Genomic DNA, 19,066 nt, shown 5'->3' with positions numbered 1-19,066 from the left:
GGGGTCTAACTCCGCCCCTTTCCCCTCTCCTTCCCCCTCCCCTCCCCCTCCAGTCCGTGAACACACAAAGGCCTGGAGACCGGAAGGTCAGGTGGAGGTGGGGTTTGGGCAGGAGCTCCTGATGGGCAGGCCCAGGTGAGGACGGGAGGGGAGCAGGGAGGATAGGCTGGGGTGGGGGTGTGTCCACTCTTTCTCACCCGCTCCCGGCCCACGAGCCCCGTACACCTCCTTTCCAGGCTGGTTCCCTCCACCTCCTCCAGGCAGTCCTTCGGGCAGGGTCCGCAGCCGCCCAGCCGGCCCACCCACCCAACTCCACCTCCCCAGGGGCACACTTTTGGGCAACATAATCTGCCCTCAGAGTATGGACATCTTTCGTTCATACCTTCTTGGATGCAAGAATCATCAAGCAAGTCACTTAACGTCTCTGTGCCTTGTTTCACCATCTGTAAAATGGGGACTCAAATATCAACTAACCTTTAGGGTGGCTGCGATGATTTAACGAGAATGCAGCCACGTTGTAGCAGGTATTATTTAAACGTTTGAATTATTTAAAACTTTCCCATCATTGCTGCCTAAACCCCGAGGCCCTCCCCTCCACCTCACGCTGAACTGGCTTGGCAGGGCAGGACTTGGAAGCATCAGCAGAGGCCTAACCCATTGGAGGGGTCCACAGGCCATCCCAGAAGTGGGGAGCGGCCTGGCTCTGGAGATGGCATCTGCATAAACTGATGCTGTGTGTTTCCCATCATCCCTTCTGCTCGCCCATCTTGGACTCCATGCCAGCCTTTGGCACTTCTGACCCTTTCCAGCCACAGCTGACTTGTGCTTTGCTGTGGGGCTGTCCCGTACCTTGAATGTTGAGCAGCATCCTTGAATAATGGTGGTGATTCCTCTCCATCCCAGCCCCATGGCGAGCTTATTGGACACCCAAGGGTTTTAGCACATGTGCAGTGAGTTTGCCGGGCAGGTACTTCTGTTTGTTTTTGTCTTTTTGCCTTTTCTAGGGCCGCACCCGTGGCATGTGGAGGTTCCTAGGCTAGGGGTCTAATCAGAGCTGTAGCCACTGGCCTACACCACAGCCACAGCAACGCAAGATCCTAGCCACATCTGCAACCTACACCACAGCTTACGGCAACGCCAGATCCTTAACCCACTGAGCAAGGCCAGGATCGAACCCGCCACCTCATGGTTCCTAGTCGGATTCATTAACCACCGCGCCATGATGGGAACTCCAGGCAGGTACTTCTGATGAGACAAGTTTGTTCCCTCTTCCCTTCGTTAACAGAGAGCAAAATCATGGAGTCTTCCAAGACCTTCATGAGACACCTGCCGATCACACCAGGCTACAGTGGTAAGTGGTGATGCGCCCTGCAAGGGAACCGTGGTCCTGATCTCTGTCTCTGCCTTGGACCACTGCCATGTCCAAATGGCACATTAGCTTTTAAGTAACTCACTGAAAGTGCTCCTTTGGTGAAGATGGCACATAAGCAGTCTCCCAGGACATGACCTGCTCTGCAGGAAGTGCTTAATTATATGCATTAAATGCATTTGGACCAGGAGAGACACAATGAATAAACTGGGATGCTGGCCTTCCCAAGTTGTGCTATTTTCATGCACTAGGGCTGGTGGTCTGTATGGTCCCATTTCTTCCAGTGTCCCTTAGGGGAGGGAGGATAACCAACGCCTCTGGTTTGCTGGGAATGCTCCCAGATTTAACACAGAAAGTCCTGCATCCCAGGAAATCCCTCAGTTCTTGGCAAACCTGGACAATTTGGCACCCTACCTAAAGGCTTCTCCTCAGGCTTCTGGGCTACTGAGAATTTACTAAATCACATTCCTCTGGCTGACAAACCCAGTGGTCCCGAGAGGCCCTCCACTGTCACATACAGATGTCCTCAGGAGGGAGAGATGTACGGAGACTATTCCAAGGTTTCCCATCCTCACTCTGGTCCTACTGGTTGGTTAAGAGAATAGGCTTTAGTTGCATCCATGTTGCTGCAAGTGGCATTATTTTGTCCTTTTTTTATGGCTGAGTAGTATTCCAGTGTACATATGTACCACATCTTCTTAATCCATTCATCTGTTGATGGCCATTTAGGTTGTTTCCATGCGTTGGCTATTGTGAATAGTGCTTTGATGAACATAGGGATGACATGTATCTTTTTGAATGAATGTTTTATCTGGATATATGTCCAGGAGTGGGACTGCTATGGTAGTTCTATATTTAGTTTTCTCAGGTATAGTAAATCAGAAAGAGACAGACAAATACCATATGATATCACTTATATGTGGAATCTAAAATATGGCAAAAATGATCCTGTCTACAAAACAGAGACAGGTCACAGCCATGGAGAGCAGACTTGTGGTTGCCGGGGAGATGGGGGAGGGAGTGGGATGGACGGGGAGTTTGGGGTTGGTGGATGCAAATGGTTGGATTTGGAATGGATGGGCATTGGGGTCCTACTGTGTGGCACAGGGAACTGTGTGTGACTGGGTCACCTTGCTGTACAACAGAAACTGAAGAGACACTGTAAATCAACTCTACTTTAATAAAAGATAAACATTAATGACCAAACAGAAAAAAAAGGGAGAGAGAGTAGGCTTTGGTTTCTAATTAACTGAGATTCCAATCTCTGCCTGGCCATTATCTATGTAATTATAAGTAAGTTATTTACCTTTCTCTGGTGTGTAGGAATTTCTAGCAAATGGTTATATTAGCTTCCTAGAACAGTTACTTGTTCTCTCACAGTTCTGGAGGCCAGGAGTCTGAAACCCAGGTGTTGACTGGGCCATGCTCTCTCCAGTGGCTCCTGGTGTTCCTTGGCTTGTGACACCTTTATTCCAGTCTCTGTCCCCATCGTCACATGACTCTGCTGTGTCTCTGTGTGCACATCTCCTCAAATGTCCTTCCCCTTTCTCTTGTAAGGACACTGGGCATTGGACTTGGAGCCCACCCTAAATCCATGATGATCTCATTTCCAGATCCTTAATTACATCTGCCAAGACCCTGTTTCTAGAAAAATTCCATTCACAGGTGTGAGGAGTTAGGACTTGGATCGATCTATCGATTCAACCCACCACGTGGGGTAATAATTGATTCCTTCTGAGATTGTTGTGAGCATTCGTGGAGCCAGCTTATGTAACTTATTAAAAATATCTTGGCTCAACCAAAAAAACAAAAACAAAAACAAAACAAACAATAAAAAAACAAACAAACAAAAAATTGGGAGTTCCTGTTGTGGCTCAGTGGGTTACAAACCCGACTAGTATCTAGGAGGATTCGAGTTTGATCCCTGGCTTCCTCAATGGGTTAAGGATCTGGTGTTGCTGTGGCTGTGGCTATGGCTGGCAGATATTAGGGTATATTTAATTGTCCAAGGGTTGGGGAGACTGGATAGCGGGTGGAAGAATCCCATCACTGTCAAGAACAGTCTAGTAATTTGATTCTTCCAGAGATGTCTTGCAGGTGCATGGGGTGGGGATTACTGCTTTCAACTCTGGGGCCAGGTTTTCTTACCTGGGGACAAAGGCAAAAATGCTGGGCTTCAATAATGAGGGGTATTTATTTATTTGCAGTTTAAAGGCAAGTTCTTAACCAGCTTTTCCTTCTTTGTTCTTTAAAAAAAAAAAATGGTCTTATTGTGACAACATTGTGGTACTTAGGATTCAGCATCCAGTTTAAATAAATAGTTGTGCTTTACCCATGCTAATTATAATGATTATATGTTATTTTGTGGGAAATGCTGAAAAATTGGGCCAGAGGTGGGTCTCACAGATAATGAATTTACCTCTGTATAATCACGCACTGTTTTTAATAAGCCTGCGATTTCCCAATGGTCCGACAAGAAAGATCCCAACTTGCATTTGGGAAGTGCCAAGGAAAATAAGCTTTCTCTCTGGAAAGATGAGTAATTTCAGGTTCCCCTCAGACTATCATTTTGACCCATTGAATGCTTTCCCCATTTGCTGTTCAGGCTGACATCGGGGACTTTGCTATCAAAGAATATTACTGTCATCGCCTTTGTTGAAACGGGCCTTCCCAGCTCCAGGGTCATTTTTTGTGGCCTTGGGAGGGCCCAGCTGCAGTGGAAACAGCAGCACAGTTTGTGTTAATGGCCTTTGGGAAAAGGCAGTGTTGCTGGGCCAGGAAGAAATGGCGAGGGTTGGGCTGAGGTTCTGGGGATTTGGGGCCGGTTCTGAATCCCCTGTTGAAGGCTGTGATTCCCTCGGCTCTTGCAGGCTTCGTGCCCTACCTTAGCTGCCAGGGAACCTCCAGCGAGGACGACATGTCCCACTGTCTGAGAATCTTCCAGGAGAACACACAGCGGTATAAAGACCAGCTGGAGGAATTCCGCTGCTCGGTGGCCACTGCCCCGAAATTGAAGCCCATCTGCTCCGAGGAGACAGTCCTGCGGACGCTGCACCAGTACTACCGACAGTACCACCCTCTTAGTCTGGGTACCTGTTCCTGGAAACCAGCCCCTCTGCCCCCCTGGGCCCGAGAGCAGGGCCTGGGAGGCTTGCCGAGCTGCCACCAAGAGCACAGGGTGCAGCACAGCTCCAAATCCTCAGGCTTCTGTGCGAGAAAGAGAAAGAAGCATTTCCAAGGAGCCGGGCGGGGGGAGAAGGAGGCGGGTGGGAGAGAGGGGGCTGGGTACCAAGACCCCTGGGTAGTCATCACAAATGTGCAGTCAGTACTGCTTTTTAGCTGCCTTCTCTGTGCCAGGTGCCTCATTTCATTAGCCGTCTAGGGTCGATACTATTATTCCCACTTTAGAGATGGAGGAAATGAGGCTTCAGGAGGTCGTGTCCCTTGTCTGAGGTCAGACCTGGGTTTGAACCCAGCTCCTCCTGGTGCCAGCAGGGTGGGAAGGGGTTTTGCACCGAATGACAGCCACAAGTGACAAAGACAACTGATGACATGACTTTATAATGTTAATAATAACATTATTATTCCTATTAATAACATTATTAATAGTGATTTGTCCTAGGCTGTTTTTAAGGTCTAAAGTCCTTTAGGAGAAGTAGTGGACTGATTGCCTTTATTATTATTATTTTAATTGGGGACTTTTAAGAACACATGCTAACACACATGCTTTGTGTGTTTTAAAAATTTCCTAGCTGTGACAAGAGAAATCTGCCTAAGAGTTTGGAATTTTGCCCAACTCTGTGACTATCTGCTGTGTGACCTAGGGCGGTTGCTTCCCCTCTCTGGGCTACAGCTCCCTCACCCAGGTCAGGGAAGGATGGACTAGACACTCTCTAGGGTGTCTTCCAGCTCTAAGGTTCTGGAACTCCATAGCCTCCTCTTTCATCTCACAAATGTGTCATTGCCAAAGGGCAGCTAGCCAGGCAGCCAGAGCTGAAGCTGTTTTTCTGACCTGCATCTTCTCTTGATTCTTTTATTTTTTTTTTAAATTTTTATCTTTTGACTTTTGACTTTATAGGGCCACACCCACAGCATATGGAGGCTCCCAGGCTTGGGGTCTAATCAGAGCTGTAGCCACCGGCCTACACCACAGCCATAGCAACACAGGATCCTAGCCACATCTGTGACCTACACCACAGCTCACGGCAACGCCAAATCCTTAACCCACTGAGCGAGGCCAGGGATCAACCCCGCAACCTCATGGTTCCTAGTCGGATTCGTTAACCACTGCACCACGATGGGAACTCCGATTCTTTTATTTAAACTATCAAAGAGCAATGTCTGAAGCTTTTTTTTTCCTTTTTAAAAATTAATCTGAAAAAAGAGCAGGGTTTGTTTCAGAGCAAGAACTTGGAAATCAGAGAGATATGAGTTTGAATCCTGGCCCTGTTACTTCCTTGCTGCGTGACCTTGGCTGAGTCTCTCTTAACCTCTTTAAGATTTCAGTCTCCTCCTTCATAAAGTGTAGGTAATAATGGCATCTACTTTTTATGGTTTGTAAGAGAATGAAACGAGAGGCTTCATAAAGCCCTACCAAGGTGCTTGGCACAGAGAATCAACCAAACAGTGCTGGCTGCCCCCATCAGAGCCTCAAGCTTTGCCTGGGGCTGATTGTTGGATGAAGGTGAACTTGGGAGCCCTGCCCACTATGTGGCTCTCAGAGCCCTCAGGAAGCATGGCATCCTTTTTATAGAATGCAAAGACTTGAAGAAACCTCTCCAGGAGCCCCCGATCCCTGGCTGGGCAGGCTACCTGCCAAGAGCCAGGGTCACTGAATTAGGCTGTGCCACACGGTACACCGTCATGGCCAGAAACTGCTACAGGGACTTCCTGAACATCACGGAGCAGGCCAGGAGGGCACACCTGAAACCATATGAGGAGTAAGTCTGACTTGGGAATGAGAAAGAGGGGGGAGCACATCTCAGGCCAGGGGGGGTATCCAGGTGCCCCCAGCCCAGCACTAGGACTGTTTTTATGTCTGACTTGTTTTGCAGGAGGGGCTGGGTTTGTAACTGCAGGACCTTCTAAGTAGGCAAACACCCTCCGCTCCCCTCCTGTGCCTAGCAAGCTCCAAAAGCTCTGCTTCCGGTCTCTGCTATTTGCAGGAAGAGGCTGGAAGTAAACACCAAAAAGACCCCCTATCCTGGCAGCAACCTGAAGCTCAGGATGCTGAGAAAGGGAGCTTGAGGGTGCTGCTTAGGGGGATTTTTGTGGCCTCAGTTTGCCCTTCTGTAAAATGAAGATGATAATCTGACCTTTGGGATCAATCGTTAGCATGACAAATAAAAATACTATGGGAGTTCCCATTGTGGTGCAGTGGTAATGAATCCGACTAGTATCCATGAGGATTCGGGTTGGATCCCTGGCCTCACTCAGTGGGTTGGGGATCCGGTGTTGCTGTGAGCTATGGTGTAGATCACACACTCGGCTCAGATCCTGCATTGCTGTGGCTGTAGGGTAGGCCAGCAGATGCAGCTCCTATTTCACCCCTAGCCTGGGAACTTCCATGTGCCGTGGGTGTGGCCCTAAAAAGCAAAGAAAAAACAAAACAAAAGCGGATAAACATGCTATGCACATGTAGGACCTGCATAGATTATATTTATTTTATTATTAATAAAAAGAATAACTCTATGACTTTGGTTCTTACTTTAGAATATACGGAGTTAGGGCCACACCCCCACCTCCTGTTCCTTCTCCAAAAATTTTGCTGCATGAAGGGTTGCTGCCGAAATACCCGGATTTCTCTATTCCAGGTAAGGGAGGACGTTCCTTCCTGCTGTTTTATAAAGGGGGAGGAATGCTGCAGTGGCCCCTCTGCTTTGCTGGCCACCTGCCTGCAGTTTGTGGGCTGATTTCTCTCCCAGAAGCCACGTGTCCTACCCTGGGAAGAGCCCTGATGGAGGACCCCAGACTTCCGGTGACGTGTGGCTGCACTCAGAGGCCAAACATTTCCTGCAACGGGAAGATTTATCTAGAACCACTGTCCTCAGCAAAGTATACTACTGATGGGTAGACGTGGAGTGCCTCCCAAGGAGAGGTGAATATTAAGGGGGCCTTGAAATTGTGCCCCTCATGTACCCCTCATGCACCCCCCAAGGGCACTGGGGAAATTTCATAAGAATCCGTTTTACTGTCGCCTACACCTGGACTGGTTGGCGATTACATATCACATTCGCAATAAAGGCCTTTTCTTGTCATGTGAGAATAAAGAGGATACACTTCTCATCATGCTGAAGGTTTCTGTGTTTTTCCTCCACGTTATGCCGACCTTGAGAAGGTGCCAGGGTGGCGCCCGTCTCTTCCTGACCCCCAGGGAGAGTTGTGCACCTGGATCAGGCTCTCCCTGAAGCCCTGGCCCAACCCTCTGAGGAGTCGGTCTCCACCAGCAGCTTGGGTCCTGGCGTGGCAGTTCCCAGCACTAGCACAGACCTGTGCCCACCCCAACCCTGGTATTTCAGAGTCCCAGGCCCCACCCAGCTGGCAGATGCCAGCTGTGATAGTTTCCTAGGGCTGCTGTAACAGGACCACAAACTGTGTGGGATTAGACAGTAGAAATTTATTTTTTATCCTTTTTCATATTCTTTTCCATTATGGTTTATCACAGGATATCCAATATAGTTTCCTGGGCTATGCAGTAGGACCTTGCTGCTTATCTATCCAATGTATACTAGTTTGTACCTGCTAATTCCAAACTCCCAATCCTTCCCTCCCCCACTCTTCTTCTTTAGGTCTGTGAGTCTGTTTCTGTTTTTTTCTTTTCTTTTCTTTCTTTCTTTCTTTCTTTCTTTTTTTTTTTTAATTTAGGGCCACACCCACAGCATATGGAATTTCCCCAGGCTAGGGGTCAAATTGGAGCTGTAGCCTCTGGCCTACACCACAGCCACAGCAATGCAAGATCCTAGCCACGTTTGCAACCTGCACCACTGCTCACGGCAATGCCAGATCCTTAACCCACTGAGCAAGGCCAAGGATCAAACCCGCATCCTCATGGATTCTAGTCGGGTTCATTAACTGCTGCGCCATGATGGGAACTCCCGGTTTCTATTTCAAAGATAGGTTCATTTGTGTCATATTTTAGATTCCACATGTAAAGGATATCATGTGGTACTTGTCTTTCTCGTTCCGATTTCGCTTAGTATTATTATCTCTAGTTCCATCCATATTGCTGCAAATGGCATTTTCGTTGTTATGGCTGAGTAGTATTCATATATACATCACATCTTCTTTATCCATTCCTCTGTTGATGGACATTTAGGTTGTTTCCATGTCTTGGCTACTGTGAATAGTGCTGCTATGAGCATAGGGATGCATATATCTTTTTGAATTAGTTTTGTCTGGGTATATGCCCTGGAGTGGGATTGCTGGATTATATAGCAACTCCATTTTTAGTTTTTTGAGGAACCTCTGTATTGTTTTCCATAGTGGCTGCACTAATTTACCTTCCCGCCAACAGTGTAGGAAGGGTCCCTTTTCTCTACACCCTCTCCAGCATATGTTATTTGTAGACTTTTTAAATGATGGCCATTCTGATTGGTGTGAGTTTTGACTTACATTTCTCTAGTAATTCATGCTGAGCATCTTTTCATGTGCCTGTTGACCATCTGTATGCCTTCTTTGGAGAGATGTAAGACAGCAGAATCTAATGGTTCTGGACACAAGAAGTCCACTTGGGGCTGTTAGCAGGGCTGTGCTCCCTCTGAAGTCTGAAGGGAGAATTGCTCCTTGCCTCTTCCCTCTCTCCTGGTGGTTTGCTGTCCATCCTTGCTGATCTTTGGTGCATAACCCCAAATCTGTCTGTGTTGTCCTGTGACTTCCCTGTGTCTCTGTGTCTTCACATGGCTGTCTTCTAACAAAGACAGTGGATTGGGGTTCACCCTTCTGCAGTACGACCTCATCTTAACAGATTACACTTGCAGCAATCTTATTTCCACATAAGTCACACTTGGAGGTCCTGAGGATTAGGACGTCAACATATGTTTTCCGTGGGGTCAGGAGACGAAGAACTGGGAGGATGCAATTCAACTCATAACATTGGCTGACTTTTCATCATTGACAGGCACTCTCTCTGACCTCACTCTGCAGCTATTGGCACGAAGAAGAAATCAAAAGCAGCTCCTGGGGCAAGGAGGCCATTGTTACCAAAAGGCTCAAGGGAATTTCCTGGTGGCACAGTGGGTTAAGGATCTGGCATTGTCATTACTGTGTCTTGGGTCACTGCTGTGTTGTGGGTTGGATCCCTGGCCTGAGATCTTCTGAATGCTGTTGATGCTGCAAAACCAAACCAAACCAACCAACCAAACAAACCAAAACAAGAACAAAAAAACCAATTCAAAACTGCAAGGCCAGTCCTGGGAGTTTTTCCCTAGCTGGGAATTTTCACTTGGGCTCCCTGGACAGCCAGGGTTTCATGGGGAGAAATCAGAAGTCAAAGCCTTGATTCTTATGAGAAAAAAGGACTTGGATGAGAGAAAACTTACATCTTTGTTTTCACTAACCTCCAGGTGAAATATTTCCTTCACTTGTGAATGTAGGCAACAAACCACAGCTGCACCTGTCACCTTAGCCCAATAAAAATCTCAGGTCTTTTTATATCACATGACGTTTGTTGCAAACATCTTGAAATAGTGTTAATGTTGATGACTCCTTTATAATTAGTTGTTATTAGAGCTCCTATATCTGCTAACATTATTATTTAACATACGTATAAGCAAACCCTTAAATAGCTATTTCACGAATTTGTCCTTTTTACTATGTTGATAGTAGTTCAGTACAATTAGTTTCCAATAGTAATTTCATATATCATACTTCATATATTTAAAAGCATTATTCTGAGAAGAGAGCCACAGTTTTCACCAGAGGGCTAGAGGGTCCCTTGCACAGAAATGGAAAGGAGCTTTGGTTCTGGGAAGCAACCTAGGATGTGTGTAAAGGGTGACTGTCACACAAAACAACAACAACCCAAGCCCAGTGGGACTTGGGATTACAGTGCATCCTGTTATCAAAAAATAATGTGATAAAAGAATGCTGTTGTGGGAAAATATTTATGATATAATGCATGAAAAAAGCAGGCCATAAGACAGTACAAATCCATAAGACAGCACACACACACACACACACACACAAACCCCATCATCCTATATTTTTGTTGACAAGGGAGGAGGGGTAAAGGGAGCTAACCCATAATACTAACAGTGGTTGCTTGGATGACGGTTCTATTTATTGTTCTTCTTAAATTTCTTGTGTTTTTTCCCAGTTTTCCTCAGCCAACAAGTATTGTTTTCATAATCGGGGGAAAAAATGTGATTTTCCTTATTTGAAGTGATTAAAAGTCATTTTAATCTTTAAGTGAGATTGCCTGTTTAAAGAAAGAAAGCCTGGAGTTCCCCTCGTGGTGCAGTGGTTAACGAATCCGACTAGGAACCATGAGGTTTCGGGTTCGATTCCTGGCCTTGCTCAGTGGGTTAGGATCCAGCGTTGCCGTGAGCTGTGGTGTAGGCCGCAGACGCGGCTCAGATACCAAGGTGCTGTGGCTCTGGCGTAGGCCAGCAGCTATAGCTCTGATTCGACCCCTAGCCTGGGAACCTCCATATGCCGCAGGAACGGCCCAAGAAAATGGCAAAAAGACAAAAATAAATAAATAAATAAATAAATAAAAAAGAAAGAAAGAAAGCCAGTAGAAGGTAGCTAGTTGCATTTTCTTCAAAGGGCTGGGACCATGCTCAGTGGATAGTTGGGATTTTTTCCCAGTTTTTTTTTTTTTTTTTTGCTTTTTAGGTCCGAACCCGAGACATATGGAAGTTCCTAGGTTAGGGGTCAAATCAGAGCTATAGCTGCTGGCCTACACCACAGCCACAGCAACGTGGGATCCAAGCCACATCTGCTATCTACACCACAGCTCACAGCAACCCTGGATCTTTAACCCACTGAGCAAGGGCAAGGATTGAACCCGAGCTCTCCTGGATACTACTCGGGTTTGTAACCCCCTGAGCCACAACGGGAACTCCTTTTCCCAGCTTTCTTAACACCCTGGGAGAATGACTTCACAGGACAGAGACTCAGGGGACAGACCTGCCTGGGGCTGGCGGGCCAGGCTGCTGCCTCTCTATTGGCTCCTTAGACGTGAAGAACCTTTGTGGCAGCTCTGCCTGTTCCCCTCTCCCAAACCCACAGAGTTTGCAGATGACAGCTTTGGACCCAAGGATTCTGAAGTCTTTACCCAGAACATGAAGGGATTGCCAGGACTGAAACCTCTCCTTGCAACTGCCCTCATCTTCATTTCAGCCACAGGATCAAATCATGTGTCAATATTTAAGTCACTAGCTAATTCCCTTGGCACCCACCTTTCAAAAATGGCTTCAGCAGGAAAACAAAAAGCAAACCCCACAACAACCCAATGACAGAAATAACAAAAGTGAATAAAGGCAATTAAAAATTGTCTAATAGTATCTCATTCTTCTACCACGTCATGATTAAGATCACCAAGTTCAACATGCAAATCAACTCCTTTTGTTGAAGCAGTTCCGCAGTCCCAATTCTTTTCCTTTATCTTTTCTGTTTCTCCCTAGCCTATAATTTCTAGAGCATCGTCTGTCGGGGGAGGTAGAAAGGTGATTTTACTGCACAGCAAAATTATCATTATTAGCACAAGCTGCATCCGTAATGAGCTCATTCTTGCCACGAAAAAACAATCCCATTACCTGATAAGACAAAATTCCCCGGGTCTGGAAATCCTGGAGTAACGGAAGGTTTGTATGATTTCTTATGACAAGGGGGCCTTTTGTGGGGGTGGTTTGAATTCCGTGGCAGTTCAAGTGCTGCTTTGGCGTCCCTTCTTTCCCTTTCTGTGGGTGAATTGACAGTTCCCTCCGGCCGGATGTTGGGAAGGGCTGCCTGGGTTCCCAGCCTTGCTCCCGATCCCTGGAGTGGTGACTGATGGTTCTGGACAGGATCTCAGTTACTTGTGGCTTTAACGTTGTTCCCACACAGCTGTGAAGCATGTGGCCAGGAGGCAGACCCTCCCTGAGTTCAGTTCTCAGCTCTGCTTTTTTTCTGGCTGACTTTGGGCACTTTCCTCATCTCTCTGAGCTCAGATTTCTATTTTGCGGCTAACTGCAGAGCTTACCCAGTGTCAAGAGTGTGAAGAGATTAGGCAAGTGCCTCTGACCCACAGGTGCTCAGTTAATATTATTGATTACCATTGGGGCAAAGGGATCTGGGGACACTGCTAGAGCTGACATGGGTTAGGGGTGGGGACATGATGTCTCTGAGCCCACACAGTGAGTTCTTCATGGAAGAGGGTTCAGAGCCAGGGCTCCTGGCTTCTACTGAAGTGCTCTCTTCACTGCTGCCCTTTTCTTCTGGGGACCCCACCCCTGGGAGGTAGGCAGAGCAGGTGTGATTGGCCAATAATAAAAGCAGTCACAGCAGCCCTGATAATGTGCTTGCCTAGGTCAGGCTCTGGCCCTTTCTCTGGAAGAGTTTGTTTAATTAGTATTATCTAGCATACATATTTTCATTTAATAGATGAGGAAACTGAGGCACACAGACGTTAAGTAATTTGCTCAGGGTCATTTTTCCCAGAAAAAATACAGGTGGCCCCTTCAAAGGCAGCTGATACATCCCCCCAAAAGCTCCATGTCAGTATTTTTTTCCTTGGGCAAAGCCCGCAGCACGCAGAAGTTCTTGGGCCAGGGATTGAATCTGTGCCACAGCAGTGATGATGCCAGATCCTCAACCCACTGAGCCGCCAGGGAGCTCACAATATTTAGACTCAAATCAGGTTTGTTTGGATTTTCCAAAAGCTGAGAGGGAGATGTTCCCATCTTTCCTGATCAGCCTAGGGTGCCTTCAGGAAAGGACACTGGGGGGCTTCCTATTGTGGCTCAACGGGTTAAGAACATAGTGTCCATGAGCATGTAGATTCGATCCCTGGCCTCCCTCAGTCCATCCTGCATTGCTGTGGCTGTGGTGTAGGTTGGCAGCTGCAGCTCTGATGCAACCCCTACCCTGGGGAACTTCCATTTGTTGCAGATGTGGCCATAAAAAACAAAAAGGAAAGAGCACCAGGCCCTCTATGACCTAGAGGAGCTGGCCCCCCAGCCTTGAGGTCTTCAGACACTGTGGCTGGTTTGTGTTCTCCTGAAGGTCACGGCAAGGGCAGCTCTCCCCAGACGGCCCTCTCTGGCTGCCAACACCTCCCTGCTCCACACTCCCAGACTCCAGCTTCCCTTTATCTCCAATCACTCCTTATACTCAACCCAGTTTTGGTGGGGGCTAAAAGTGCTTTAAAACCTATTTGTCTAAGGCTCTCTCTGACACAATTCGTGCGCGCATTTATTGCGACTGCAGCTCTGTGACGTCTCAGGTTGTTTTGTTTCCAGATTTTACCTATTGTCTTTTTCCAGATTTTACCTATTGTCTTTCTTTTTTTTTTTTTTTAATTACCTGATTCTTTGTCTTTAATTTTACCATATATTAACATCTTTTCAACAAGACCATTTGGGCATGCTTCCACTAGCAGTACTTGGGCATATCTTGTTTAGCCATAACCAAACTTGCTTCCCTCCCCAGTGTTTTGGTGGAAAATAAACTCCAACACGCTATTTCAGTTATCAAAACTTATCTGAGAAAATGGGTGCTGAGTTTGGACTGTAAACCGGAACCCAAGGAGGAAACCACAGCGTTGGCTGGATGGACGGAGTTATTATAAGTCCCACTGGGGACCCTAAGAATGCCCTGTTTGTCTAATGACCCACAGAGATGGCCTGTCTAGCTATAAGCCCCTAGGTAGCAGTGACAAAGGACTCACAGGTCACCTCCCCCCACTGCAGGAGCCAGTGCCAGTTAGTCAGAGCCCATCAGCCTGGAAGTGGCCTCCCAAACCCTCCCATTGCAAACGTTGTGGCAACTACCATTTCACCCCGTCATCTGCTATGAAGCCTAGTTTCCATCCTTCCTGATACCCTTGTCCTGGCTGAAGAAACACAAAACTTTTCTAGAACTGACCTCATCATCAAGATTTTACCTATTTTCAAACACTTTGAGGACCTTTTCGCCAGCGTCTGAAGAACCTTTCTCTGGATTTATTGTCACGAACACAGCATTTTATCTGAGTGCTGCCTCAGCCGCCTGCCCTGAAGGTGCCGACCCTTTTAATAGGACATAGACACTAAAGCCCTTCCTTCTAAACCAGAGGTTGCAAACATCTTCGGTAAAGGGCCAGAGAGTCAATATTTTAGCCCATATGGTCTCTGTTGCAAATACTCAATTCTGCTGTTTTAGCCGCCAAGTAGCAATAGACAGTATGTAAATGAATGCGTGGCTGCATTCCAATAAAACTTTATTTATAGGCACTGAAATTTTAATTTCATATCATTTTCATTTATCACAAAAGATCATTCTCGTGAATTAAAAACACTTTAAAAATGTGAAAACCATTCTTAGCTAGAGGGCTGTTCAAAAGTCAGTGGTCCTTGGGCTCCAAGTCACTGACCCCTGCAAGTCACTGACCCCTGCTCTAAACCACAACTTAACCCAAGGGGATGATGCAGCCAGGATCTAGCTGTAAGTGGTTTATTCTGTAAGCAGCATGGTTCAAGCAAGTGCCCTCTTGAGAGGGAGAGGCCTCTTTGGGGGGTCCTGGGAACAGGACCCCCTGTGCCCAGGATACTGAGAATGTCGCCCAAACCCACTGCCAAGGAGGATAGGGGAATGGGCTGATGTGAAGCGCAGATGAGCTGGGAGAAATCCTGCAATTGCTTGAGAGAAAAGGTAGAAACGAGGGCCTGTGGCAGCTTTTCATACCCTACGTTAAACTTAAAATCTAATTTAGATGAAAATGGATGCATAGAAATTAACTGTGCATGCGAGGCTTTCGTCGTTAAGCTGTGTACCCTGTAACGATGGCTTTACCAAATTTATTCCCTTGGCTTGAGAATAAAGATGCTTTTTGAAATCTGATTTTGTTGTTTTACAAATCATTTTAGCCTTGTGAATCATGCAAACTCCATTTCTGATCGGCCTCAAACAAAAACAGAACATTAAAGTGTTTAAGATTCAATCAAAGGCTCGCTGTGTGAGGCACAATATTAAAATAACAGAAAAATCAATTTGATTTTTATTTGGAACATGATTTGTCACAAATAGCATTCTAATAGATAACACTGATTATACGGTAGCAAATGTAATTTATATATACCGAGTTCTGTGCCTTTGTCAGAGTCATCATTAAGGAATTTGACATGTATGCAGGAGAACAATAAATGCCAACTGAAATATATACCAGTTAGATATAAATGGGATGCAGAAATGAGTGATGCTAGCACAGGCTATACTTATAAGTAATAAGATGACGAGTAAAGCAGCTTGTGTTTTCAAACAAGAACTCTTTTCATGTTGTCATTTAAAATATCTCATATTTCTGAAGGTCAGAAATAAATGGCACTATTAGCATTAAAAGCTAGTAAAAGAAAAAGTAATTTGTTGTGCATTTAACATAACATTTTATGAAATAGCTTTGTAAAGCATTCATATTTTTTCCCCCTGTGGAGGCTGAGGAGACAGGATGAAGATGCCTTTCAGGATGAAGAGGACTTTTTATCGCATCTTCGTTATTGGTAACATTTTAGTTCACTGAGATCTTTGGGGCATTACGAGGTTTGTGCCTGGGCAGGTACCTGCTAAGAAATGAAGCTGTTTATGTAAGTGTGGTCTCTGCTGGCTCCAGCAAAGTGCTGCCCAAGTCCTGGGTTTGGTCCTCATTGATAATGTTATTGATACAGGGCTGCAGCGGGACACGGAGGACAAGCAGTGAGGCTGCCAGGGACTGAAGACACAGGGTTTTGATGTGACGGACACAGGTCCCCAAGAGTAAGAGGAGAGAGGCTCTTGATCTGTGTCTGGGGACCAATGGCAGATATTCAGGATTTGCATCCAAATGCAGATGGGGACCATGTGGCTTCGAAACCTTTCACCAGCAACTTTTCCTGCCAGCCACGGGTCCTGAACTCCAAGATATTATAACTGCCCCCCCCCCGCCTCCTTTTCCTCTTACATTTGGATTAAAAATTAAAACTACCCAAAAAATAACATTGACCAATACCACTATAACCACCACCTGGAATTAGCTTCAAATCCTTCTGTAATAGAAAATGAATATGACACCACCAATAAAGAAGGATGATGTGGCCTTGTTTTGATGTTTTTTTTTTTTTTTTTTTTTACCACATCTGCAGTGAGTAGCCATAATTTGAGAACAGAACAGTATCAGTGGTAACTTCTGTATCTAGATGGTACCTTCCTGACACTTTTCTCCTCAACAGGACATGTGGGAGATCTGCTCATGGTCATGTATGTGGACCCTAGTTTGTTCTGAAATTGTATCTGGGTAATCGGATTGGTGCAAACTTTATTGGTTTTCCCCCAGTTACTAGTGAAGACGAATCTCAAGCATTTATGATTCAGGTGTCTCTCTGTGTGCTGCCTGCTTGTGTCTCTTTGTCATCTTTTCTTTCTCCTTCTTTTTAGGGCTGCATCTGTAGCATATGGAAGTTTCCTGGCGAGGGGTGGAATCAGAGCTGCAGCTAAGGGCTACACCATGGCCACAGCACAGCCAGATCCAAGCTGCATCTTTAACTTACGCCACAGCTTGTGGCAACTCCAGATTCTTAACCACTGAGCAAGGCCAGGGATTGAACCCACATCCTCATAGATACTAGCTGGGTTTTAACCCACTGAGCCACAATGGGAATTCCCTTTTGTCCCCTTGTCTATGCAGCTGTCCTTTTCTTTATGTATTCTGAATACTAATTCTTTGTTGGGTCTGCTTCAAATACCTTCTCTGAGTCTGTGCTTGCTTTCAGTCCTAATCCTTGGGGGTCTCTGTTACACTTAAAGAGTAACTCAGACCTTCCCACCACTTCTGCTTCATTTATTGGTTGTTTTATCATGTGTGGGCTTATTCTAAGTGTTGTGTGTGTTTTACCTTATTGAATTGTCATGGCCACCTTGTGCAGGAGGGCTACTGCGATTCCTGGGTGTGTTGAGGTCAGGAAGTGGAGAAGCCAGTCCAGGTAGTACAGGTAGAGAAAGGGCCAAGACCCAACACCAACTTCCCCTTCCTGCAGAGCTGGGCATTTAAGCCCCATGTCACAGTCAGAGAATTAGCAAGAGGGGAGATTAGAAAGAGCCCTTACCAACTCTTAGAAGGAAACACGCACAGCAGTTCTCAACCCTGGCCGTACATTATGAAGTACTGGTGCTGGGCCCCTACTCCCAGAAATTCTGGTTGGTCTAGGATGTGGCCTGGACATGGGGGTTTCTTTTCTTTTATTTCTTTTACTATTTTATTTTATTTTATTTTTAGGGCCACACTTGTGGCACATGGAAGTTCCCAGGTTAAAGGTTGAATCAGAGCTGCAGCTGCCAGCCTACACTGCAGCTGCAGCAACGCAGGATCCGAGCCTCATCTGCGATCTACACCACAGCTCACGGCAACATTGCATACTTAACCCATTGAGCAAGGCCAGGGATCAAACCCACATCCTCATGGTTACTAGTTGGGTTTAACTACCACTGAGACACAATGGGAACTCCCTTGGGCTTTCTTTTAAATCTCTCTGGTTAATGTTAATATGTATGTAGCCGAGGCTGAGAACCTCTGTTCCATCATGTGTAGTTTTACCGAGATCTAGAAAGTCTAGAAGGTCTCAGACACCGACCTATTTCACTGCACCAGGCTGAGATTTTACATGCTGTATAGGGCTTCAAGGAAGAAATTTTAGAAAATACAAAGAAAAAAGGAGAATGAAAGAAAAACCCCAAGGTATTGAGCTCAGGCACTTTAGATCTGCCGTGAATGACTGAGAAGCATTCCTGTAAAGGGGGGACCGGGCTCCTCCTGCCCTCCTTCTCTGAATCTCAGGGGGTGAACCACCTGCCATTCCCATCAAGCACCAGCTCCTGCTGCCGTGGCGCCATTCACAGAATTGCTGAGTGAAGCCATTTCCGGATTCCTGGAATGGAGCAGTGGATATCCCCACTCTGCCCCCACAGGTGTGTCCCGCACCAGCATCCACACACCTTCCACTTGCCACCAGCCTATGGACCCACTGGCGCCCCAGGGACTAGTGAACAGGTCAGCCGGGGGCTATTGGGAGGCCAGGCTGCAAGGGCCATGCTCTGCTCCAGCGCCCTCAGCTCTGCCTGCATTGGCTCTGAGCCCCCCATGATCTGGCTGCAGACCACCCATTCATTGGCCTTGAAAGGAGACCCCCTGCAGGCTGAGGCCTTATCCAGCTCAGAAATCAGAGCCCGGGAAACCTGGCCCTGAGCACGTGTGAGGGTGGCTGGTTCGAGCCCCTGGGCAGCCCCTGTGGTTAGCATCTGCAGACTCTTTGTATGAGTGGCTGCCCAGGGCCCTCTGACCGACTTCCTGTCCCCTCCCTGAGAGAAGGATAAAGCGGGAAATTATCTGCATATGAAGAACATTTGGATTCTCTTAATATTCAAGAGCTCTTTAAAGTAAAAATGATATCAAAAAGATGCTTAAAATCGACACACAACTTGTGCACTTCACAGAGACAGAAATACAAAAGGCCATTCAACATGGAAAAGATGTTCGCATGCATTCATAACCAA

At 46.5% G+C, this 19,066-nt stretch overlaps 1 protein-coding gene across 1 annotated transcript; it reads left to right on the top strand.

Moving 5' to 3' along the window:
• The first annotated feature begins 1,291 nt into the window (after positions 1-1,291).
• Positions 1,292-7,606, top strand: C15H10orf82 (chromosome 15 C10orf82 homolog). The gene is made up of 5 exons (XM_047762365.1): positions 1,292-1,351; positions 4,240-4,458; positions 6,123-6,309; positions 7,082-7,182; positions 7,294-7,606. Exons 1-5 carry the CDS (start codon positions 1,297-1,299, stop codon positions 7,440-7,442), a joined length of 711 nt encoding a protein of 236 aa, XP_047618321.1. The 5' UTR covers positions 1,292-1,296; the 3' UTR covers positions 7,443-7,606.
• The last annotated feature ends 11,460 nt before the right edge of the window (positions 7,607-19,066 follow it).

This window comes from Phacochoerus africanus, chromosome 15 (genome assembly GCF_016906955.1).
Source record: "Phacochoerus africanus isolate WHEZ1 chromosome 15, ROS_Pafr_v1, whole genome shotgun sequence".
NCBI classification, from domain to species: domain Eukaryota; kingdom Metazoa; phylum Chordata; class Mammalia; order Artiodactyla; family Suidae; genus Phacochoerus; species Phacochoerus africanus.
The sequence above is the reverse complement of the archived record's forward strand: the minus strand, read 5'-3'. Positions and strand labels throughout refer to the sequence as shown.

Bases quoted from the DNA above. Each gene is read 5' to 3' on its own strand.
- C15H10orf82 (XM_047762365.1), top strand. From the start codon at position 1,297: ATGGAGTCTTCCAAGACCTTCATGAGACACCTGCCGATCACACCAGGC. The intron at 4,459-6,122 runs GTACCTGTTCCT...TCCTTTTTATAG, and splicing joins GTACCACCCTCTTAGTCTGG to AATGCAAAGACTTGAAGAAA. The intron at 7,183-7,293 runs GTAAGGGAGGAC...TTTCTCTCCCAG, and splicing joins CCCGGATTTCTCTATTCCAG to AAGCCACGTGTCCTACCCTG.